The following is a 23,798-nucleotide window of genomic DNA, read 5'->3' as shown; positions in this document are numbered from 1 at the left end:
AAATGCTCCATGTCCGTGGGGACACCCGTCCTGCAGCCGGCCTGTCCCGGCGGGGAGCAGCGCTGGCGCTGGGTGCAGCCCTCAGCCCGGCAATGAGCTGAGGATAAGGAAAACTCGTCTCCGCTCCCATCTCGCAGCCTGGCGAAGGAAGGGGGCAGTGCATTTCCACGGCAGGGATCCCGGGGACATCTCCAGCCCCGGGCTGCTCTCAGCCGCCTTAAAACGCCGGTGGCGGAGCGAAGCCCTGTCCCCCGGAGGAATTCCAAAGGGAGTTGTGGAGCTGCTCCAGGGGCTGGGCAGGCACTGGGCTCTGCGCTCCCCAGGGCGGCAGCCAGCCTTTTCCAGCGTTCCCATGCTTTTGACATTTAAGGCAAGAATGCCTTGACTTTTTTTCCTGGCTTTTCTTTTGCAGGGGAGGTTTCTGAGCCACACACGTGAGGCTGGAAAGCTCCAATCCCGCCTGGCAATGAAAGGTGGGTTCTGTGTCATCCCTGCAAGTGAGGGGGATGCTCCGTGTGGCCCTGGCACGGTCCCCAGGGCTGCTTCCCCAGGAATGGGTCACGGAATTCTTGAGGAAATCACTGGGCACAAGTTCAGCCCCATCAGGAGCAGGGAGGCAGCAAACCTGGACAGATTTGGGGTGTTTGCATCTGAGGGGCACAGCTGGAGCTGCGCCAGAGCTGCCCCTTTCCTCCCCAAGCCCCCTTTCTTTCTTCTTCCCCCTGTAAAGAATAGAAAAATTTTAACAGTGTTAAAAAATACAGTCTTAAGAGTACAACAGGACTTTATTATAGGAATTACTATTAAACATCTTTAAGAAAAAAAATCACTTATGGAAAGAAATTCTAAAATAGCCACACTCACAAACGTCACAGATAATTTTGTTTTGTTCTTTTGAAACCTTTTTGTAGAGAAATGATACAAACATCACTGAGAATTGTACATTTTTATGTCAGAAATGCATTTTGGCTCCCAAGCCAGGTTTGTGGCCTTCCCACTTCTCAGACCTGACTTTTTTGTTTTTTACAGGACACAGAAACAAACCCCTCTCCATCTCCATTAAAATGATGCTTTGTGCAAGATATTTTGACAGGGCTACAGAGTGACATCATCCAGAGGCTGTGCCCGGCCTGGGATGTTTAAGGACAACCTGTTGGGTGGTGGTGGTGGGCTCTGGGTGACCACGGTGTTTTTGGTGCAGGACCCCCAGCAGGGTCAGAGCCAGCAGGGCTGGGCACTGGCACCCAGCTGTCCCCTCCCCAGCTCCCACCCTTCCTTGCTGTCCCTTTCTCAGCAGGAGCAGAGGGTGCTGGCCACCTCGGGGACGAGCTCAGGCAGAAAGCAGAGGCAGCTGCTGGCCCAGGACTGCTCCAGCAGCAAACCTTGGCCGGGTCACAGAGGTGACCACAGCCTGAGAGGAGGGACAGTGTCCCCCCCTCCTTGTCCCCAGCAGGGCTGAGCTGTGGCCCTGTGCCAGCCTGCCCAGGAAAGCTCAACCCATCCCCAAACCCTCCTGCCAGCACCTCCTGGCCTGGGAGGGCAGAATTCCCTTCCCCTCCCGTCCCTCGGTGCTTCCTGTGCTCATGGAAACTTCGCCGGGGCCGCAGCCCTCGGTAGCTAAGAGGCGCTGGAACGGTGACAAGCTGATCCGCTTCCAAGTTTGACTTTCTTCCAAATATGCAGAGCTGCTTTGGACTGGGAAGGAGGAACTGCAGCCTCCTCCGGCCCCCAGGGCCAGCAGAGGGGAGGGAAGGAGCCTTTCCTTCTCTTCAGCACTCTCAGAATGAAGTCCCACCCAGGCACTAAAAGATTTTCCGTTCCCTGATTCACCCTGAGCCAGGTGCTCCTCCAGAGCCACATCCTACCCCGGGCAGGGCAGGGCAGGGCAGGGCAGCCTGCGGCATCCTGTGCCCTTGCAGCACCTCCTGACAGCTGGGCACAGCACCAGGGGTGCTGCCCATGGTGTGGGACAACCAGCGTGGCTTAGGGTGGCCCAAACCTGTCACTGTGCTGCCACGACCAGGACACGCTCTTCGATCCTTCACAAGCAAAGGAGAGGACACCAAAACCCGCTATGGGCTGGGTGGGATGGGCACTCTGCCGCTTGGATTTTAGGAACCCAAAGCTTGCTGGCATCCCGGGGTGCTCCCAGCCCTGCGCATCCTGCCCTGGGCCTCGGCACCCTGGGACTGCTCTGAGCGCTGCGGGACAGGTCTGTGCTGGGCAGAGCTCACCCAGGCCCCGCAGCCACACACACACCTGGAAACAGCCGCAGACACCTGGAAGCAGCCGTGCCCCTGGCCAGGAACCAGAGCAAAGGGGAGCTGAGGGATGATGCCCAGGACGGCTGCAGGGGACCAGAGCAGCGCCCAACAGGTGCAGCAGCTGCGGCGCTGGCGGGGGAGGAAACCTTGGCGTCCACTTCAAAGGCACACGGGCTCTGTTGGGATTGAAGAGGAGCCTGCCGGGAGCCAGCGCCTGCGACGGGGGACTTTTGTTAGCAAACCCTGCCGAGAGGCAGGGAAAACAGTTGCGTGAGTGTTTGATGGCTGGGGCTCCTGCGTCTGCCGCCTTCACAGCTCCCATCCTGCAACATTTGTGCTGGTTGGCGGGAGCCCGAGAGTGGAACAGGCACGTCTAGAGCCACCTCCTGCATTTGGCAGGGAAACGTTGTGCTGATAAAGGAGAAGAAAATGTGCTGGCGGGAGCGAATTCTGACTTGACGCTCGTCACTCGTTACTTACACAGCGAAGGAATTTGTTTATGTGATTATTTTGAGCCTGACAGCATCTCCGAGAGCTGCAGGATTCCGGCGCCGTGGGCATGAGGAAGGGGCTCTGCTCCTGCCCCACACCAAACCCAGCAGTGTCCCCAAGCCCTGGGACAAACTCCGTGCTGAGAACACCTCCTCCACCAGCCCTGCCAACCCCTGGCTGGGCCTTTGCCTCTTACCTACAGCGAGAGCATCCATCCCTGGAGCTCCCGGCCTCCAGGAGCAGCCCCAGCAGCCCAGAGCCAGGGGGATGTGTCCTTGCTCCATCAGTGAGGGTTAAACTGATGTGAAATCCAGCCCTTGGTGCTGCCCCGAGGCCGCACAAAGCTCCCCGACTTCAAGGCAGTTGTAGCAATGCCGAAGGCAAAGGTTTAATTCAAAGTGAAACGCCTAGGAAAAGAAGGCCTTTCCTTTATAAACAATTTATATTATTTGACTATTACCTGATCTGAATCTCTGCTCATTACTCCTAGCAATAATAGACAAACGGCTGTTAGCTTCCCTTTCTCCCGTGGTTTTTGTTCCGCTGTGCGCAGAGTGAAGTTCCATCAGACCACTACAGATATGTTCAGGAGTGCTCCGGCCAGGCAGAACCCCACGTGTGAATGGATCCTCGTTAGTACGGCTGATTTCACTGCTCCTGCCCCGCGGCCGGGCCGGGAGAGCAGGCGGGGCTGCTCCTCCCCAGCCTCAGCCCGCTGCCTCCTCCGCAGCCACCCGCTTTTTTTTCCTTTCTTTTTCCTTTTTTTTTTTTTTTTTTTTTTTTTTTTTTTCCTCCTTTTTGGCTGATTTGCTCGGTAGGAAAAAGTTGTTTTCAAACCACTGGTAAGAAAACGTTGTGCCTCGCTTCGACACTTGTACTTCAGAGGAGTACCAGCAGCAGAGGGGGAACAGCCAAAATCTGAGTGATTTGTTGGGTGGGTTTTTTTTCCTTTGTCAGCCATCTCCTGGTGAAGCCTCGTGCACGTCCTGTGCCAGCAAGAAACCCCAGCGCTGGGACCTGCAGGGAGGGGAAAGGGGACACAGAGAACAGAACACACTCAGCCTCAGCCACACAGTGACAGCACCTGGAGCTGTCCCAGCCATGGCCACTGATGGGGTTTGTCCCCACCCGGACACACCCCGGACACACCCTGGACACACCCCGGACACACCCTGCACCCTGGAGCCCTCCTCCAGCCAGGCTGGGCCATTCACACCGATCCCCAGGTGCCTCTCACCGTTTACTGCCCTTCCTTCGGCGTCTCCTCCTCCTCCCGGAGCTGCTGCCGCCGTGCTTGGACATCTTCATCTGAAAGGCAGAGGCAGGCGGGCTGCAGCCACATCCACACCAGGGAACCGCTGCAGCACGGCCCCAGCTCTGGGGAGGAACCCGGGGCAGGCAGCCCAGCTCTGCCCAGGGCAGGGTTTCCTCCTCCGAGAGCGAATTCCCAGTGGGACTTGGGGAGTTTCTACCGGAACACGCCTGAGAGCACTGGATGGAGGTTTTTTTCCCCACAGGGGTATTTCTGCCAGGCGTTCACACCTGAGCCAGCCCTGGGGCTGGTGTGGGGAAATCCACAGCCCAGCCTGCCACGGCATTCCTTACCATAGGCATGTCCTTCCACGTCATCGAGGAGATTGGCCGTGGAAGCCGCTGTCCCCATCCTGCGCCCTCCGCTAAGGAAAACCATTTGTGGGGTTTTCCTTTCTCAGGATGTGGCCGTGGCACCGCAGTCACCCTGCCCAGCCCACGCTCCAGCCACAGAGGAGCCCTCGGGGAGCCCCCAAGTGAAGCCCCCCCTTGCCCCACAGCTCCTTTCAGGATACACCTGGTGCTTCAACAAGTGTTTTCTTTTTGATTTCCTCATCTTCGTCTTCTCGGAGAAGGCTCTGGCGAGTTCAAACAGCTTCTTGCGCGTGGCTGGAGGGAAGCAGCTGGGTGAGGGTCTCACCCAAAACCCTTCCCAAAGCTGCCACGGGAAGGAGAGGGGCAGGGCCAGGGGTGTGAGAGCCACCCGCACCCCAACACCCCGTGGTGATGCCCTGGGTTTGCCAGTCTCAGAGAGGGAGACAGGGACACCTCCATCCCTGGTGGGAGGTGCTCATGTTTTATTTTTGCTGGGATTTTCATGATCTTCCTTTACCCAGCCCTCCCACTGTCCCCAGTGCCTGCAGCCCAGCTGAGGCCACCCAGGGACCCAGCTCTGGTTTGTGGGAAAAGCAGGCTGTGACTTCCCAGAGCAAGGATGAGTTTGGGAGAATGCCAGGTACTGCTGTCATCTCCCCCTGCCCACCCACTCCCAGCTCCCCTCCAGCCCTGCCGGGGCCTGCCCAGACTCACATTTCCCCATGTGTTTGAGTTTGTCCCGGAATAAGGCATCGTCGGACACGGCACCGCCGGCCTCGCTGGTTGCAGAGGGAGCTGCATCACCTGCAAGGCAAACAGCTGCTCACCAGGAGTGTGGGTCTGCTCAGGGGACCTGGACAAATCACTTCCATGAGCCAATTCCAGCACCAGCAAAGGGCAGAGCTGGGCAAGAGCAGGGGGGATGAGGGTGCTGGCACGTGGGGCTGGCTCTGCATGGGGACTCTCTGGGGACACAATGCCTGGGACAGGGTGTGCAGAGCCGTGGGCTGGCAGCACACCTTCATGGGTGCTCAGCCCCTGCACCAGCACCTCCAGCCCCAAATTCTCCCCGGGCTGTGACTGAGCTCTGGGTATTGGATTGTGCTACCCAGGGGATCAGGAGCAAGCCCAGGGACCCCCAGGAACATCCCTGGGGTCTGTGAGCCCAGCTGGAGCCCTGCCAGGCTGCCCAGGCTGCCCAGCCCCGTGCAGGGCCATCGACAGACACCGGCTCTAATTCTGACTTGGGCAGCTGCTCTGCTCCGAGGTTAATCAGGATTACCCGGGAACAGTCATTATGGCTCCAGGCACAATCCTCTGCTCCAGCCCAGGCACGGGAGGACAGGGATGGATGGAGGCAGATGGAGGAGCACCTCCGTGTGGGGAGGGCAGGAGCACCCATCCCCAAGACCCACCAGCTCCTCCCCTGTGCTGGGAGGGCAGCAGGGAGGGATCAGCCAGTTTCCTCCCTCCACAGACACTCTGGAGGCAGAGGGATGGGAATGCAGGGGCCACGGGGGATCCTGCTGCGGAGAGACAATGCTCACGTGTGTCTTGGAAGTTACCTGATAATACTGAGGAGAAACCAAAGTCGTTGCTGACAGCGACACTGGTCGACTTGGATTTTTTTGACTCATATTTCAATCGATCTGAAAAACAAAAAGCGCAGGGCCAGCTCGATCAGACCCTGGGGGCAGAGCACATGCCTCTGCTCCCCTGTGCCCTCACAGCCCCGTGGCTGCCGAGGGACAGGCTGGTGGCAAGGGAGGGAGCTGGGGCTTTGCTTCAGCACAGCGACCACAAGCACTGGATGGGAGCCCGCAGCAGCACAGGAACTGCCCACCCACCACAAGCACGCGACGAGAGCAGCCATGGTTTTCCTGCCACCTGCAGTGACAGTGCTGCCAGGACCCTGCAAAGCACCACTGACACGGCTGGGGAGGGCTCAGAGGGCATCTCCAAAGCTCCTTGTCATGGGTTCTGCTGGGCTCTGCCAGAGATGCTGCAGAGGGGAGGAGAGCAGGAGTCCAGGGAGAGCCCACCAGTGCAGGCAGCTTGGACCACCAGCCCCCAGTACTGGCTCTGCTTTGGCACAAGCCCTGATCCCACGGGCAGGGCAATGCTGCCAGCAGCCAGGGTCACGGCAGGGCACACACTCAAAAAGCAGAAGTTTCTGAAGGGCCTTTTCACCTCTCTCCAGGGCGAGGAGGAAATCCCGGTTCCTCTGGAGCTCCTTCATGAACTCTTCGTTCTGCAGGAAGAGGGCGATGCGCTCGTCCTCCAGGTACTGCTTCCATCGCCGCTCCTGCTCCAGGCAGCCCTGGCCCCGTGGCACGGGCTGCCGGCACCCGTGGGAGCCCTGGGGGAGGCAAACACGGCTCAGCTGGGCGCTGGTCTCAGGGGCTCCCTGCAGCAGCTCCTGGGGCTGAGCTCGGGTATTGGCCCCTCTGTTACACCACAGCTCCCCCAGCCCCGACTGCTGCGCCCCAGAGGGGTGCCTCCTTCCTCCATCCAACAGCCCAGGGCTAAAGGGACACAGGGACACAGGGACACAGGGACACAGGGCATGGCTGCCTCTGCCCCTTGGGAAGGCAGAGGGGACAGACATCCCACGTGGGAACCTTTCGGAGCTCCTTCTGCCGAGCACAGGCTGGCACGGATTTTTTAACTTTAAACCGAGGGGTTGTGCCTTTACCAGAAGCTGGTGTGGAGGTGTGGAGGCAGGAGAAGGGTCTCAGCAGCATGGCTGCTTTATCTCCCATCTCTAAAGAGCAGAGTCTGCAATGTCCTGCTGACAAATGTCCCTGCACCAGGCACGTCACGCCTCACACCTGGGCAGCAGCACAGCCGCACGCAGCCTCATCCCTGCTACAATATTTATCTGATTTGTAGCTGCTCCCAGAGAGCCATAAAAAGCAAAAGCACACAATTACTGGGGAAAGAAAAGGGCAGCTGCTCCTCTCCTCCCCCTGAGCCCAAATGAATTGGCACGCTCCTACTCCCAGAAAGGTAATAGAGCCCGTGAAGCTCAACTTGCAGGGCAATCATTCATGAAAACGTGGCAGGCTGCCTTTGGAGACGAAACAAGAGGGAGGAGCAGGGTGCCTGCAGCCCCCACGGCCCTCACCATGCCAGGAGGGTGCTGGATCCATTTAGGGGTTCCTGTGTTAGCAAAGGGCTGAGGCATGCCCCAAATCGTGGCTGGAGCTGAGCTGGATGCCCAGCATGTGCTGGGGCTGTTTGTTCCCCATGGGAAGCTGCCCATTGCCTGCCCTGCTGCAGGCACCCAAACCTTGTGGCTTAAAACAGTCATGGAGCACACGTGGACTCTGATTTCCCAGGGGCAAATCCTCTGGCTTGCACTAGGTTTCCCACCCAAATTCCACTGCAGCAGCCCTCAAGTTGCCCTGGCAAGTTCTCTTCTTAGGAGCATTACTGGTCCTGCTGCTCCTCACCAGTGGGCAAGATTTTCAAAGAACAGTGGGCAAGATTTTCAAAGAATCAAAAATATTAGGTGCTTATGGCAAGTGGCATTTCTGGCACTAATCACTGGGATAATGGCAGGAAAAATACCAAAGCTTTGCTGAGAGCTCTTTCACACCTTGCCCACTTCAGTCTCTTGAACAGGACACGCTCCAAAACTTTTGGGTTAGTCCACATCTGGTACCCAGATGCTTCCAGCGTGCTGGTGCTGCAAGCTCAGGGTGGCTGAGGGTGAGATCCCGGCCCAGGGAGCTGAGGTGCAGGCTGGAAGGGGTGGCCAAGGCTCACCTGTGTGCCAGCCTGTGTCTGCTGGGGCAGGATGCGCAGGAAGTCCTCGGGGAGGTTGCCCAGGAGTGGTGGGTTCCAGTTCCTGTAGTGCCCGGGGCCGGGCACATCCGTCCTGTGGGGCAAGCACAGGCAGCACCTCTGGTGAGGAGAAACCCACCAACACCTGCCATGGCAGCGTGGCACAGGGCCTGGCACAGCAGGGCCTGGCACAGCAGAGCCTGCCCAGCTCCACCAGCCATCCTGGAAACCACAAAACCCCAGCACATCCCTGAACCTGCAGCGTTATGGCATCAGCTCTGGAGAGTGAAAGGTTTTCCAAGAGTGTTTGGAATCTTTGGGGGCTGCATTTCAAGCCTTGCCCTGCAGCTCTGTACACTGCTTTCCTTCTCTGTTTCCCCAGGCTCCCAAAACCCAGGCTGGTGCAGCCCCAGCACTGCAGGGATTCACCCACAAAGCTGACAAACACCTCTCACCAGGTGTCACACCCGGCCTGCACAGAGGGCAGGGGCTGCCACAGAGGTGCCCAGGGCTCACACCTGCTGTCCCACAGCCCCAAACCTGCAGCCAGAGCAGTGCTGCCAGGGCACAAGCGAGAGCCATCCAGGGAGGTGTGTGGTGAGGAGCCAGCCCAGGGCCTGGCTGCCCAGCACCTGGTGTTTTCCAGCAGAGGCGAGCGCTCCCCGCCCCCAGGAGCTGATTTTTGCCATTCCACACGCTGCCAGAGCAGCTTTCCGGCCCCTCAGCTGTTCGTGTTCAGACCCTCACAGGGATTTTTGAACCAGCTGTGAACTTCATTCATCTCCCTTGGCTTTGTCTCACTGGACCCTGTAAGGAACGGGGCCAGCTGCCGGCACAGACCCCGTGTGCTGGTGGCACTGGGTGGCACTGGGTGGCACTGGGTGGCCCGGAGCGGGGCTGTGCTCACCTGGGAGGGGGCGTGGGCGGGGCACGGGGGTAGCGGCTGCCCAGCACCTGGCTCTCGTAGGCGGGAGGGGAGTACACGGGAGGCGGCTCCTCGTCAGAGCTGTCCGGCTCCAGGGTGCGCTCCAGGATCTGCGGGGTGAGAGGATGGCGCTGAGGGCACGGCAGGGAAATGCTCCCCACCTGCAGCAGCAAAACGGGGATGGCACGGGCTGAATGCTGCTGCAGAGAGGATGGGGAAACCTGCTGGAACTGCACCTCCTGCACCCAGCGGGGTTTTGGTGGAGTTTGGAGGCGCTGCTCTCGAGGGAAAAGGATGGGTGAGCCTATCCTTGGGTGCACACAGCCCTGGCGAGTCTCTCTGGCTGTAGCAGAAGGGTCTCTGTTGGATTTTGGGGCGAGGGAGATGGGAGAGAGCACTTATCATGAGCCTGAAGCACTGCCCAAGACAATTTTTGGTGCAGCAGCCCAGTTGATCTGGGCACTCAAACCTCTGCCTGCCTGCAGCAGTTGAGTGGCACCGTGCCCAGGCAGGAGGAGGCAGGACCAGACTGAGGTGCCCACTCATGGTGACCCAGCTGAGGAAGGAAGAGCCCAGAGAGGAGACCCCCAGGCAGGTTACCTCGGGGGGGATGCTGTCCTCCGAGTCCGAGCTGTCGTCGCAGCCGCTGCCGTCCAGGTTCATCTGCAGAAGCTGGTCGATGGTGGCGTCCACGGCGCCGTTGTTGGCCCTCAACACGCACTCGATGATGTCGTAGTCCATGTTGGGGAACATGGTCTTGAAGTCCTCCATGGCCTGGTTGAACTCCAGGCGCCTCACCTGCCTGGCGGGGCGGCTGTTGTTGAGCTCCTGCGCCGAGGAGCCGCCGCGGGAGCCGCCGTTGCTGCTGCTCCGGCGGAAGAGGCTGGTCATGGTGGGGCAGTGGGGGTCCTCAGCGCCCGTGGTCCCGCCTGTGCCCGTGCCCCTGCTCACGGGGGGCTGCCCCGGCTGCCAGCCCGCACCATGGGTGGCTGGGTGGGTGGGCGCCGGGGGTCCCGCTCCCCACGGCTCAGCCCCCGGCGCGCGGCTGCATCCTCCCACCTGCGGAGGGGACACGGGACAAAGTCACCCCACGGATAAAGTAACCCACCCCAAGGACAAAGTCACACCCGGGACAAAGTCACCCCGGGGATAAAGTCACCCTCGGCATAAAGTCACCCACCCCAGGGACAAAGTCACCCACCCCAGGGACAAAGTCACCCACCCCAGGGACAAAGTCACCCCGGGGATAAAGTCACCCCAGGGACAAAGTCACCCCGGGGACAAAGTCACCCTGGGGACAAAGTCACACCCCCCAGGGACAAAGTCACCCTGGGGACAAAGTCACCCCAGGGACAAAGTCACCCACCCCCGGGACAAAGTCACCCCGGGGATAAAGTAACCCATCCCAGGGACAAAGTCACCCCGGGGATAAAGTCACCCCGGGGACAAAGTCACCTCGGGGATAAAGTCACCCCGGGGATAAAGTCACTCACCCCCGGGACAAAGTCACCCCAGGACAAAGTCATCCTGGGGACAAAGTCACCCACCCCAGGGACAAAGTCACCCCGGGACAAAGTCACCCTGGGGACAAGGTCACCCCAAGGATAAAGTCACCCCCAGGGACAAAGTCACCCCCAGGGACAAAGTCACCCTGGGGACAAAGTCACCCACGGGACGGCACCCAGAGGTTCTGCAAGGCCTAATGTTTCTAAAGGTAAAAAAATTTTTTAGCCCCCTGGCATCTGCTAAGTTTTTTTTCCCCCTCAAGGAAAAATTTTCTCAAGAAAGTTTCTTCTTAAAACAATCGTGGCAAACCACTCTCCTTTCTCAAAGCAATCCATCTCCAGGTGGTGTTTTGCTGTTTCTCTGGTTAACCAGTAGGATAAAAAAAGTGTCATTCCTATTCACCAACCACGTTAAGTCTGTATGGGAACACCTTATACAAGGTAGTAAGAATTAAAAAATAAAGCCTTCTTTTTCTATGCTCTTTGCCTTCTGAAATACTTGGAGTCTTTCTGGGCAGGGGACATTTGGTTCTGTTGCACCCATCCCACAGTGTCCTCGTGGGACTGAGCCATCCCTGCAGCGGGCCCAGCACACAGTGCCAGGAGCTGTACCAACACAGTGCAAGGCAAGAAAAATGGCATTACTTCCAGTGCCGAGGGCTGCCCAGATTTAACGTTTCCAGGTCTGACATGTATTTATAAACACTGTAAAAATCACTCTTTAAAGTAAAACATGGAGTCGGCTCAGAGAGTGTCGGAGCAGGGGGCTAGAATTCTCTGCAGCACGGCAAATCGACCCTTTGGAAAAGCCACCAAATCCAAGATTAACATTCACTTTAAAACCATAAACAGATTATACAGCTACTGCTTCTCGTTTGAAAATGCAGGGCCAAATTCAGTTCTGGATTAACTCCACTGTTTGAAACAGAATTACCCCAGGAACACTTTTGATCCACAATATCATTTTCAAAGGCTTTTTCCTAAGCGGCAGGCAGAGAGTTCAGGATAACTGTCCCTAAATGGTATTTAATGCAGAAGAACGTGGCAAGCACATTTCTTAGCAAAATGGTATAATCAGATTCCAATCCATTAGGAGGAGCAGTCACCTCTGAAGGTCACCTGGGCTGTCCCCTGCTCAGCAAGACTGTGACAGCCATGTCCCCAGTGCCCGGCCCCTGTGCCAGCCCACACCCCTGAGCTGCTCCAAGGGCTTTCCAGGGCCTTCCAGAGGCTGCTGAGCAGGAAACACACCTGCAGTACATGGGGAACTCGGGGAGAAGTTAATTTTTAGCCCCCATCTTCATCCCCAGGGACAGCGTTGCTCTGGCTTGGTACCAGAGGAATCAGGGGGATGGTTCCTGCTCCAGGCACTATCTGCTCTCCTTCCCTGGCTTCTGTGTAATGCTGGGAGCGTTTGCGTTTGGATGCACCACAACAGCGGCCCTGGGCAAACACCAGCACCCAACCAGTCATCACACCTGGGTCCCTGGGCTGAGCACGGTGCCAGGGGCCATCCAGTGCCACCATCCCCAGGCAGGACCCAGGGAAAAGCAGCAGGAGAATTACTGTCAGGCACAAGGGGCCATTTCCAACCAGCACCAGGAGCCCCCAGCTCGCTAATAATATCCATTTAACTGGTCTCTCAGCCAGGATCTGTCTCCATCCCAGTAATTCCCAATCCCCAGGATCAGCTTGCCAGGAGCCAGGCATGGAGCAGCGCTGTGTGAGCAGAGCAGGAACAATCCCGACAGCTCTGCCCGGCTCTATTCACTGAGGACAAATAAATCCGCTGGAGTCAATTAATAAAACACTGCTGCTCGGTTCCTCCTCCGCTCCCCTGACTCATTCCCAGCAAAGAGCCGGCATTGTTCACACCTCTGGAATTATACTTTAATTGCAATATTGCATGGCTGGTTTAGTCACGTATTAAATTGAGTTGTAACACATGCACGGGGTACACACCTCCTTACAAGATTTGGCTACTCCAAGAGGATGGGGAACGAGCCTGGACACCCACGGGAACACAGCTTCCACTGGATACACACAATCCACGTATGGAGATGAGAGCTCCTGTGGAGAACCACTGGCTCAGCAGTGCTGTGCCAGCCCATTAACCTCAAACAGCAAAATAACCCCTCAAAACCAGGTTGGAAATCCTCAGATCTCCATAAAGAAACCGAAGTACCTGTGGCTGGGGAATCTTTGTCTCCCAGCATTTGACCTCTGAGTGTGTATTTAAAGGCTTCCCTGTAACCAAGAGGGCCACGGCTGTGCCAGGCACTGGCAATCCCTCTGGGACAGCTCCCGGGAAGTGCTGGGTAGTGGCTGAACACAGACACGTGCTGAGCCACGGAAATCTTCTGGTCAGAAGATAAGCAAAATTAGGGATGGAGACAAGATATTTTACACCAGAAAGGCACCGCTGCATATCTGGCTTCCAAGAGTCCCAAGGGAATGTGTTGGGACCTTCCCTGCCCTGAGATACAGCCCAGGAATTCAGGGCTGGCAGGGGCTGCTTCCAAGGCACAGACCAGGGCACTTCACATGCCCTGAAGCCTTTTAAACCCACTTTTCAAAGTCCTGCTGCTTAATCCAAAGAAATGCAAATCACTGCATCAGCACGAGTTAAACCCCAGGGAAAAGCAAGCGGCCCTGTGGGCAGGAGCTGATGTAAAAGACCATCAGGTAGCCGCATTCCGAGGACCGTCCCCAGGTCCCGCTGTCTGCGGCAGGTGCTCAGGTGAGCAGTGAGGAGGACCCCGGGGGCAGCCGGGGAAGGGGCTCAACATGTTCCTGGCCCTCATTTCTGTGATGTCACTGAGGGGCTGGGAAGATGCCAGGAAAAGCAAAATCCTCGGGATTTCCCAAAAAAGGAAAGAAGAAGCTGGTGTGTGACTGCAGCCCACAGCGGGGCACGGGCTGGGCTCCTCTTCCCCTCCTGCCCCAGTACACAAGGAGGTTGTGATGACTCCTTTGGCTGCTGCCCGATCAACTTTCTCCCTGCCTGACAACAGCTCCTGTTTTCCCGCAGCAGGGAAATGAATGCTGGTATTCATCTGCCAAACGCAGGCACAGCCATAATCCTTCGCCCTTCTGCTGCGCCCATCACACGAGGAGCTTAAAGGCTTTGCAAGCTCCCTGTCTGCGTGTCCCCGTCCCACAGGTCGCAGGGACACTGGTGTGGCTGGCACTGTCCCCCGTGGTCTGTGGCTGGACCACCAGCCCTGGCAGCACGGGATAAATCCTGCAGTCCTGGTCCTGGCTCACCCCAGCTGACCTGTGCCAGGTGACATCCCAGGGCCAGGCTGGGGCCAGGCACGGAGCCAGCACTGGGTTAGGAAGGGCTGCTATGATGCCACATCCCCACCAGCTTTTATCTAAGTGCCTCCACATGCTGGAAGGGGGCTGGCACTGAAAATGCAGTGTTTTGGTGGCACTGCACAGCCAGGACACTTTCCCACACACCTCCACACTGCTGTCTCACTGCACACTGGGCCAGGCCCTGGCACACCTTTGGCTGCAGCCCTTGCCTTCAGCTCACCACTCAAAACCACAAAAAACAACCAAACACAAGCTGGCCTTGGGGGTGGCTGCCTCCTGCCAGCCCAGGGCTTCACCCTGCTCTTTTCCCACCCAAGCTGCCAGTGACTTGCACAATTCGGAGCCACCCTTGCCAGAGCCAAGATGAGACCAGAGCCAGGAAAACGCCTCAGTCGGGCTCCTGGGAGGGATAATGCTCACAGCCTGGGAGGAGCATCCTCCTGTGCCCCCGGCATCCTGCCTGGGCACGGCTGCTCTCACCCAGCCCAAAACCGGGCTCTTCCCATGGAGGGACGGCCCGAGGGGAAGCTCCGGGGCAGGTTTGGTGTGAAGAGCAGGCTGCCGGCCGCCAGCTGCCCGGGCAGAGCAGCTGGATCATCCCGGGGGTCGGCCAGAGTGGGAATTCAGCGTGCTGGAAGCAGGAACACAGCCCCGCCGCAGGAGCCAGCAGCTGGAACAGCGCTGGGACTGATCGCTCACAGCCCTCTCTGCTCACAGCAGAGCCTTGGCACCAAGTGCAGACCAGAATATTCCCTTCCCCAGTGTCTGCTGCGGCTCAGACAGCAGATGGGATTGCTCAAACACTGCCCAGCCCCTTCTCCCCTGCTCTTCTGCCACGCTGTGTTCATGGATCTCCCCTGAAAACACGCTGGAACTGAGACCCCTCCTCTCTGCAGGCAGGATGGGGGTGACACCACCCAGTGCTGGGTCCCCCCAGCCCTCAGGACACTCATCCCGTGGTGGCTGCAAGCCCAGGCCTGTGCTGCCTCAGCTGGGGATGCAGAACACACATGCAGGAGCATTTCCATGCTCAGGATTATTTGGAGGAAAGGGCTGACAGCTCCCCCAGTTCCTGGAGGGAAGACTCTTGGAAGAAGTCTCGAAACTCAAGGATGTTAAAGGAGAAATAGTGGCTCTGTCCAGAGCAGATGTGCTGAGTTCTGCTGCAGCCAGGCCCCTGCAAAGGGATTGCTCAATGTGGGAACGGGAAGTCTGGGAACGTGACTGCTCAGCAGCTGCAGGTGTGACTATAATAGGACTGAAAAGTAAATGATCAGGAACAGAAATGACGCTATTCTCCACCACCAAACGTACCAAGGATGTGCAGGACGGGCCCCTACCAGTCTCTCCTAAATCCCCTTGTCACCTTCTCTGCCTCAGGGGATGCTGTGCACCCCTCCTGGGCCCACAGCCTGGGAAAATTGCTCCGAGCAAATCCTTTTTCATGGAAACAAATAAGCACCTGAGGATCTCCTTTAATACTTGTTCTACCCAGTATTAAAATGGCTGGGTTTAAGCCCTTTTCAAAAGCAAAAGCAATCAGGGAGGCGAGCACAAGTCAGCCCTGCTTGGGAACCTGTGCAGCTCGTACCTCTCTGCACCAGGAAATTCCCCTCTTGGCTCCGGGGGCAAATGCAGAGGAACCAGGAGAGCCATGGAGTGATGATCCCACCACGGCATCAGCATTCCTGCCCAGCTGCTCTGACCCCACTGCTGCTCTGGGGAGCCCGTGGACACTGCAGCACTCAATATTCACGTTTAAGAGATGCAGCCATGCCCTCCTCCCGGACAGATTTATGGCAGCCCTTTGTGAAGGGAGCAGATGTCAGCCCTCCACAGCACCCAGCTGGCTCCTAAACCAACAACACCCCGATAAAACTGGAGGGAAAACGCTCAGCTGGGAGCGGAGAGCCAGGCAGGGCTGCCCTGGGGACACATGCACCTTCCCCTGGCGGTGCCCACAGGACTGCCCCAGCCCTCTGTGCCAAGCCAGGCAGAGCCTTCCCCCGGCCCTGGGCATTGTGCAGCGCTAATCCCCGGCTTTCACACGTTCTCCAAGGCAGGACCACAGCCCCCGCCCCAAACTAAGCCCACATTAATGAGGCAGCGCTAGATCCTCGTCCAAAAGTCGCCTTGCCTTGGGCCGCCTTGCACTGGTTTCATTGAAGGTAATTTGATCTTGGTAGGACGGCATTCCTAAAATAGTTGAGGGAATTCAAACATGAAATAAGGTTTCCAGGAAGGGATTAAAAAAAAAAAAAAAAATAGGTCAAGCAAGTGTGAGCGATTAAAGTGACCCGGCATCCCTTTGTACGGTTTAACTGCAGCTCAGTTCAACTCCATCTCGCATCAAGGTGTAATAAATTAGATCCAAGAGGTTGCCCAAAGCAGCCAGGCCGATATAAGATTATTGCAGGAGGTGGCTGGTGTCGGTGACCTTTCCTCCCCTGCCTTTCACCGCCGACATCAAACACACAGGCCCCAGCTGAACATCAGCTCAGAGCTTTGGAAGGGCTGGGAGAAAGCACTGCCTCCGTGCCACAGGACAGCCCAGCTCCCTGCCTCAGTTTCCCCATCCCCAGGGAGGCAGGAGGGGAGCCCAGGCAGCCCTGTACCCGCTGGCCACAGCCTTCGAGCCCTGTGTCACACAAAACCCATCTTCAACTGCTCATCCCTCCTCTCCCTTTGTGCTCCCGGCTCGGCACAAAAGCGCTGGGAAGCAGCTGGGAGTGAAAGAAAAATAAAAATTCCTGCGGGCACCAAGGTGTGTGACATTCCCTGGGGAATGGGCTCAGGGCAGGGCGTGTGGAGGACTCGCTGCCAGGCAGGTTTGGGGTTAGGTTTGGCCAGTGATGATAAAGGGGAGTGGGGGAACACGAACCTGGCTGGGCACAGGGCTGAGCCCGCTCCTTGGATAATTAGTGTGGTGATTCCAATTGCTAGTTTGATATTCTTGGTCAAGGGTCACAGAAATTAAAGGATGGGAGGGAAAAAGGGAAAAAGAGCTTGAGTAGAGGCAGTTCCTTCCCCTCCATCTCTCTGCAGGCAGGGACATACTGGAATGGACTGGGATTAGACTGGGCTGGCCCTGCCCCAGGCTGGTGCAGAGCATCTCTGCAGGATTTGGCCCTGGGCACCCCAGAAAGGCAGGGACAGGCAGGGACAGGCAGGGACAGGCAGGGACAGCCTCCAGCAGCTCCAGTGGCTGCTCTCCTGCCACCGGGGCTTAAGGGCCGTCGCTCAGCGTGCAAAGGAAAAATCCCGTATTGATTCACCCCAAGCTCTGGAGCACAGACCGCACGAGTTTCTATGGAAACAAAATTAGTGGAGTAAAACTCTCCCTGCCAGCACACGGTGAATTATTCACCAGGACAGGCCCCTGGCCAGAGGGGCTGCTGAGAAGATTTAAAGGTGATCACAGAGCGGCTGCTGTGATCCCCCTTCCCTCGGGGACCAAACCGCAGGCAGGGAGGATGAAAGGCCCTGGGTTTCCACGCCGTGTGTGGGGTGGGAAGGTCCTGCACCTCCCTCAGCACATCCACAGCCCCAGGGAGAGGAGGAGGGCTTCCCCTCGCTTTTCCCACTCCCAGCCCCTTGCAGGACACCAACACATGGCACAAAGTGTCATTGGAGAAAAGAGGAGGAAAGGAGAGGAGAGGAGAGGAGAGGAGAGGAGAGGAGAGGAGAGGAGAGGAGAGGAGAGGAGAGGAGAGAGGAGAGGAGAGGAGGAGAGGAGAGGAGAGGAGAGGAGAGGAGAGGGAGAGGAGAGGAGAGGAGAGGAGAGGAGAGGAAGGAGGAGAGGAGAGGAGAGGAGAGGAGAGGAGAGGAGAGGAGAGGAGAGGGAGAGGAGAGGAGGAGGAGGAGGAGAGGAGAGGAGAGGAGAGGAGGAGAGGAGAGGAGAGGAGAGGAGAGGAGAGGAGAGGAGAGGAGAGGAGAGGAGAGGAGAGGAGAGGAGAGGAGAGGAGAGGAGAGGAGAGGAGAGGAGAGGAGAGGAGGAGAGGAGAGGAGAGGAGAGGAGAGGAGAGGAGAGGAGAGGGAGAGGAGAGGAGAGGAGAGGAGAGGAGAGAGGAGAGGAGAGGAGAGGAGAGGAGAGGAGAGGAGAGGAGAGGAGAGGAGAGGCTCCCAGCACCGTGCTCAGCGCTGCAAGCCAAGGGCTGGGGAAGAAAAGGCCTAATGAAGTCACAGAGCGAGGAGGGTGTTTTTATGAGTCACTAAGCCATATGGTGGATACAAGCTATCCCGGGAAAGTGCCGAGCCAACAATCCAGCGCTGCTCTGCCCTCCTTGTCCTGGGACACAGCCTCACGCTGTAATTGTGCCGGGCTTTTGTCCTCCCTCGTGCCTGGTGACATTGCTCAGCAGAGGAGAACCTGCCTGAAAGGCTACACCTCACCAGGGACAGGTATTTAATTAAAGCCCTACGTCAGGCCCCTCCTGCCGACCAGCACAGGCTGCTCCATCCCGGCGCAGCCCGGATTGTGGGGCAGAGAAAAGCCCTGGAAGGAGGAATGTTGAGTTTGCTCCATCACAGCACATCACAGAAATTACACGGGACACTAACCTGGGTTTGAAGCCAGGCCAAGGCTCAGAGAAACTCTCTTGTCTCCTCAGCAGCAGAGTCACTCCTGTGCCAGCACAGCCCAGTTCTGGGTGGCAAAGGGACCCAGACCCCCAGCAGTGGCTCTTCCTGCTGTCCCCTTTCCCAAAAGCCACCACAATGGGTCAAATTCTTCTTCAAAACCCCATCTTGCTTCTCTTCTGTTATTTTCCAGTTTGCATGACTAATTCAGGTACATCCCATCCCAGCTGATTTGTGCTGATCGTGGCAACCACCAGCAGGGAGGTTAAAGCCACAAGGATTTCAGAAGGAAGAGTTTAGGCTCCAGGAGCTGGGGATCCTCCCCAAAGGCTGTCCCCCAGCTCTGCTTACAGCCCCAGCACGTGCTCCCAGTGACCCACCTCCATCACCAGAGCTCCAGCCACCGTTCTCTCCATTTTCTGAGGATTTTCCCCTATTTTCCCCTGCTCAGCCCTGCTTCCCTGTGCCAAGCACAGCGGCCAGGCTCCATCCCAGAGCCTGGGCTGTATGTGCCCAGTGGCGTGTGCCTTCCCTGGGGAAGTGAGAGCCAGGGCAGGGATCGACCAGCTGTCAGGCAGAAGGAAGAAATACCACTTCCAGGAGTCAGAGCTCATTTCCCAGCAATAAAAGCAGGCTGGGGCTGGGAAAAAGTATCACTAATGGGGATGCACATCCCACACCACTGCAGCCGACAGGAAAGCACCCAGGGGCTGCAGCTCGAATAAAAGCCATCAGCAAGGCTTGGTTTTAAGCAGCACAGCTGTAGATTAGGCCCAGATCAGGACATGAAGGATCTGCCATTCCCCACACGGATTATTGCTGTGGATGATGCCCTGCACGGGCCAACCTCAGCTCCTGGCTCTGACTTACGGCTCCTTCAGCAGATGGAAAAAACCTTTCTGCTTCCTTCCAGGGAGAGGAATTGCTCAGATCAGCATCCACCCTTAACTGCTGCACTCTCCATCCTCCCCAGCCCCATTATCCCCACTCCACACACACACACACACTGCTCTGGGGACCCGAGGAACAGCCAGCGCCTCCAGTGCTCATAAATGCCACCTTGCAAAGAAGACCTGAAGAGTTTGTGTTTCCTGGAGTTATTTGTGGGTGGACTTTATCTCCTTTCCCAGCTATTCTCAGTGTGCTGTGGTGAGGAGGGTCCTCACTGCCAAGGAGGGCAGCCTGCCTTCCCTGTGCCGGGCTGACACCCTCCAGGAATGGCTGTGAGACACTTCTACCTCCCCAAAACAACCCCGGGCATCCAGGCACACCCCAGGGACCGCGCCCAGCCAGGGGACAGCTCCTGCAAGGCAGTTACCCTGGGTTTGAAGACACACTTGTTTGTTTGTTTGTCACTGGGGGCAACAGAGAGGATGGAAAAAATGTCAATGTCATATTGTCACCTATGAGTCACCGCTCAGCACGGCCGCTCCTGCCACCACCGAGCACGGGGAGGGCACCAAGGTCCTCTTTTGGGGTCAGGCACCCCAAAAGCAGCTCACTGCAGCTCTCTCTGCCGGTCTGGCCCTGCTCTGACACCTTCCCCGTGCCCACGGACGGGGACTCGAGTGGCCTGGGCACATCGGTGGCCCAGCGACAACTCCCCGAGCCCCTGCAAGGCGAGGCAGGGATTTGCATTCCTATTTGCATTTCCTAATTGCGCCTGCGGGTTTCCTGGGGCAGCGGCTGCCTCCGGTTTCCATGGCAGGTTTTGTGCAGACCTGGAGAACCGAGGGGAGGCACAAAGAGGCCACAATGGAGCTGCCACTCAGGCGCATCAAAGGCGGCGGCCGGGGCAGCGCAGCCCGGATCCCCCCGGTTCCCCCGGTTCCCCCGGTTCCCCCGGCTCCGGGGAGCCCCTGGCCACGGCCACAGGCTGCCCGGTGACCCGTGTGCTGCGACAGCCGCGGGCCCGCGGTGGGGACATGCCAGCCTGCCGGAGGAGTGCGGTCACCAGCGCTGTCGCCCAGAGGCAGCAGCTGCTCGGCGCCCGTCGGAAGTGGTGCAAGAGCTGGACCCAGATGTTCCCCCTGTTCTCATTTCCTGTTGGGTTTTTTTTTTCAGCCAGCTTTCCACCCAGCTGGGTGGGTTGCTTTCTCCTTCCAACTTCCCTCTCCATTCAGGGACCATCCAGAACAGCCAAATCAGGGACAAACGTGGGGAAACCTGCTGCAAGCCACTGAGCAGAGGAGAGGCTCCTGCCACTGTCCCTCCACTCCCCTGGCCGTGGTGACAGAGGTGTTGCCACCACAGCGAGAGAGGGACCCATCTCTGCCTCGCACACCTGTGAAGGGCTCTGTGCTGTAATTTCAAGGTTTTTTTTCTTATTTTACAGTTCTCGGTTATCACCATCACCTTGTGCTGTCCCAATGCCTTCCAGCTCTGACCACAGCTGAGTCCACCCACAGGGGCAGGGCAGAGCTCCCTTCCCACACATCCCACCCCGGGATTTGGGATTTTACCCTCACGGCACAGCCCCTGACCATGAATGACCCTCTGGATCCCCTCCTGGCTCTCCCACTCCGAATGCCAGCCTCCCCGTTATCTGTGCCCGTGCACAGGGTGTTGCTGCGGGCAGATAAGCACCGACATCCCCCGACATGCTGCTGCTGCTGCTCCCCAGGGCTCGGGGAACCACAGCACCACAGCAAAGCCGCTCGGCCACGCCACCAACACAGTCAGGTGTCAGGTGTATTGTTCATTTTCTTCTCATTTGAAAGTTCTTCTGTAATAAAATGCTGGAAAAGTCCAAACTTTCCCAGCAACTCTGCGGCTGGGAAGAGGATGGGCACCTCTGACAGCAATAATTTTGGCTGTCAAAGGCTCTGACACCAGGAGTGGGCTGTGGACAGCCAGGGATTGGCGCACAAGGCTCTGCCAGCATCAGGCACGTCCTCACCACGGGGTGGTTGGATAACACGGTTGGGTAACACAGCTGCCAGGAGGTGATGGCAGGGTCTCCTCTGCCACAGAGACCACCAAAAGCTTCCCAGTGCCCCCAGCAGCAGGCAATCCCCACTCCCAGAGGGCTCATTGCCCCAGCGCCGCACTCCCGCCCAGCGCTTCCACAGGAAAACCTCGGTAAAAACCACAAAGAGCTTCTCAGCGGAGCAGATGCCGCTTTCAGCCCGTGTTCTTGGAGACGGAGGAGGAGGAGGAGGATGTGAGGAAAGCCACAGCTTCCCCAGCCGCGGGGCAGCCCCGCCAGCAAAGCCCCAGCGGCAGCCTCGGGGGTCAGCCCAGGCTGGAGGTTCTCCCGTGGAAATCCTTACGGCTCCAGCCCCCGTGTTTGTTGTCAGTGGCAGCAGCAGGAGGAGGTGTGAGGAGGAGGTGCAACTCCACTGCTTTTTAAGAAAATAATAAAAAAGAGCCTTTCCAACCCGCCTGAGAGACAGACGGTGCAGGAGAGCATTGCTTTGAGAGGTGACTTGCACTTGTCCCCTCCATCGCTGCCTGCCCACAACCCTCTGGCAGCAATTCCAGCGCCGGACAGGATCCCCAGGTGAGGAGCAGCCCGGCAGGACGGTGCCCTCCATCCTCATGGAGGATGACAGATGTGCCTGAGCTGGGCACCCGGCCGGGGGCTCACGAATGACCCTGGAGGTGACCACCAGTGCTGTGGCACACCAGGGCCCCAGGAATTCCTGCACCGAGGCACGACCCAGGGGGCGGCGGCGGCGGGGTGCGAGGCGCGCTGCTCCATGCCCGGAGCACAGGGCACAGGGCACAGGGCTCAGGGCACAGGGCTCAGGGCACAGGGCACAGGGCACAGGGCACAGGGCACAGGGCTCAGGGCACAGGGCTCAGGGCACAGGGCACAGGGCACAGGGCACAGGGCACAGGGCACAGGGCTCAGGGCTCAGGGCACAGGGCACAGGGCTCAGGGCACAGGGCCCAGAGCCCAGGGCACAGGGCACAGGGCCGATGTCCAGCAGCAGGGAGCCCCCAAAGCCCCGGCGCACGGAGGGCTCCCGCTCGGGGCCCGGCGATGCTGGGGGCTGAGCGGGACGCGGCCGCTGCCCCAGGGCCGAGCCCCGCCGCCCGCGCCCGGCCCCACGCGGGGACGGCTCCCTGGGCCCCGCACCGGGCCGCCGCCGCTCGGGCTCCGCCGCCGGGAGCCTCGGGAGCGCGGCGGGCCCGGCGCAGGCCGGCGGCGGGGCCGAGCAGCCGGAGCGGCGGCGGGGCCGAGCCGGGGCCCCCAGCGCCGGGCTCCGGAGGGGCGGCCGCTTCGGGCGCGGCCCCGGCCCCGCCGCTCCGCCCGGGCCCCGCTGGAGGCCGAGCCGGCCTCCGCTCCCAGCCCCGGCGGGGCCCGCACGGCTCCGGGCCCGACCCGCGCAGGCCGAGCGGCACGGCCCGGCCCGGCTCGGCACGGCTCGGCACGGCTCGGCCCGGCTCGGCACGGCGCACAAAGAGCCCCGGCCCGCCCTCCCCTTACCGGCGGTCGGCGCCGCGCTGCGGGGGCGGCGGCGGGCGGCTCCAGTCACGCCGGGAACCATGGAAAGGAGCCGGGACGGGAGACGTACGTGGCGGGCGGGCGGGCGGGGGCGGCCGTGCCCGGCAGCGGGGGGCGGCGCGGCGGGGCCGGGGCCGGGGCCGGGCCGGGCCGGGGGGGCGCGGGGAGCGGGGCCGGGCTCACGGGGGCCGAGGGCCGTGCGGGGCCCCGGGCACTGCCGTGAGCACCGGGGCCGGGGTCCCCCCGCGGGGAGCGCCCAGCTCCGTGCGGCCCGGCCGGGGCATCGCGGCCCCGCCGCTCCCCGAGGTGAGGTGGTCCTGACGGGGTCCTGCGGATCTCGGGGTCCCCTCGTTGTCCCCGGGCTTCCCCAGAGCCTCCGGGCAAGGGGTCGACAGCTCCGGGCCTGAGTGGCCTGGGCGGCAGTGTGCGGGGGGAGCAGTGTCCCGAGGATGGATGGATGGATGGATGGATGGATGGATGGATGGATGGATGGATGGATGGATGGAGGGATGGATGGATGGATGGATGGATGGATGACAGATTTCCAGGCTGGCTCTCAGCCTCCTCCACACCTTTGGGGTGTCCCAGGCTCCTGAAGCTTGGATCTCCAGACTCGTGGTAAGGAAGGGGAGACAGCACTGCGGCCCCAGCGCTGAGCATCCCAGACGGGTTGTAACCAAGTGTCGCTCCGAGCAGACAGAAAACAGCCGTCCCCGTATCGCAGGCTCTGGCTGACAGCTCAGGACGGGAAGCGATCTCCTCTTACAAATTACAGGAGCCCGTTTGCACAGGGCAAACACTTCCCGTTCCGTGGAGACCAGAGTGAGACCGCCAACGGCAGCAGC

At 59.2% G+C, this 23,798-nt stretch overlaps 1 protein-coding gene across 1 annotated transcript; it reads right to left on the bottom strand.

The window, feature by feature from the left end:
• Positions 1-3,119: 3,119 nt before the first annotated feature.
• Positions 3,120-23,029, bottom strand: CUEDC1 (CUE domain containing 1). Its single transcript, XM_066333569.1, has 11 exons — positions 22,936-23,029; positions 9,697-10,155; positions 9,079-9,206; positions 8,154-8,265; positions 6,573-6,741; positions 5,948-6,031; positions 5,097-5,186; positions 4,583-4,676; positions 4,362-4,420; positions 3,994-4,064; positions 3,120-3,773 (listed from the first exon to the last, which is right to left on the bottom strand). The coding sequence occupies exons 2-10, from the start codon at positions 9,985-9,987 to the stop codon at positions 3,997-3,999; spliced, it is 1,095 nt and encodes a 364-aa protein (XP_066189666.1). The 5' UTR covers positions 9,988-10,155; positions 22,936-23,029; the 3' UTR covers positions 3,120-3,773; positions 3,994-3,996.
• Between the last annotated feature and the right edge of the window lie 769 nt (positions 23,030-23,798).

Source organism: Sylvia atricapilla, chromosome 20 (assembly GCF_009819655.1).
Source record: "Sylvia atricapilla isolate bSylAtr1 chromosome 20, bSylAtr1.pri, whole genome shotgun sequence".
Lineage (NCBI taxonomy): Eukaryota > Metazoa > Chordata > Aves > Passeriformes > Sylviidae > Sylvia > Sylvia atricapilla.
Note: the sequence above shows the minus strand (reverse complement) of the source record. Positions and strands in the feature narration are given on the sequence as shown.

Excerpts from the sequence above, each read along its gene's own strand:
- CUEDC1 (XM_066333569.1), bottom strand. The coding sequence starts at position 9,987 with ATGACCAGCCTCTTCCGCCGGAGCAGCAGCAACGGCGGCTCCCGCGGC. Across the intron at positions 9,207-9,696 it reads AGGACAGCATCCCCCCCGAG|ATCCTGGAGCGCACCCTGGA; the intron begins GTAACCTGCCTG and ends CTCACCCCGCAG. Across the intron at positions 6,032-6,572 it reads CCTCCTCGCCCTGGAGAGAG|ATCGATTGAAATATGAGTCA; the intron begins GTGAAAAGGCCC and ends TTTGTTTTTCAG.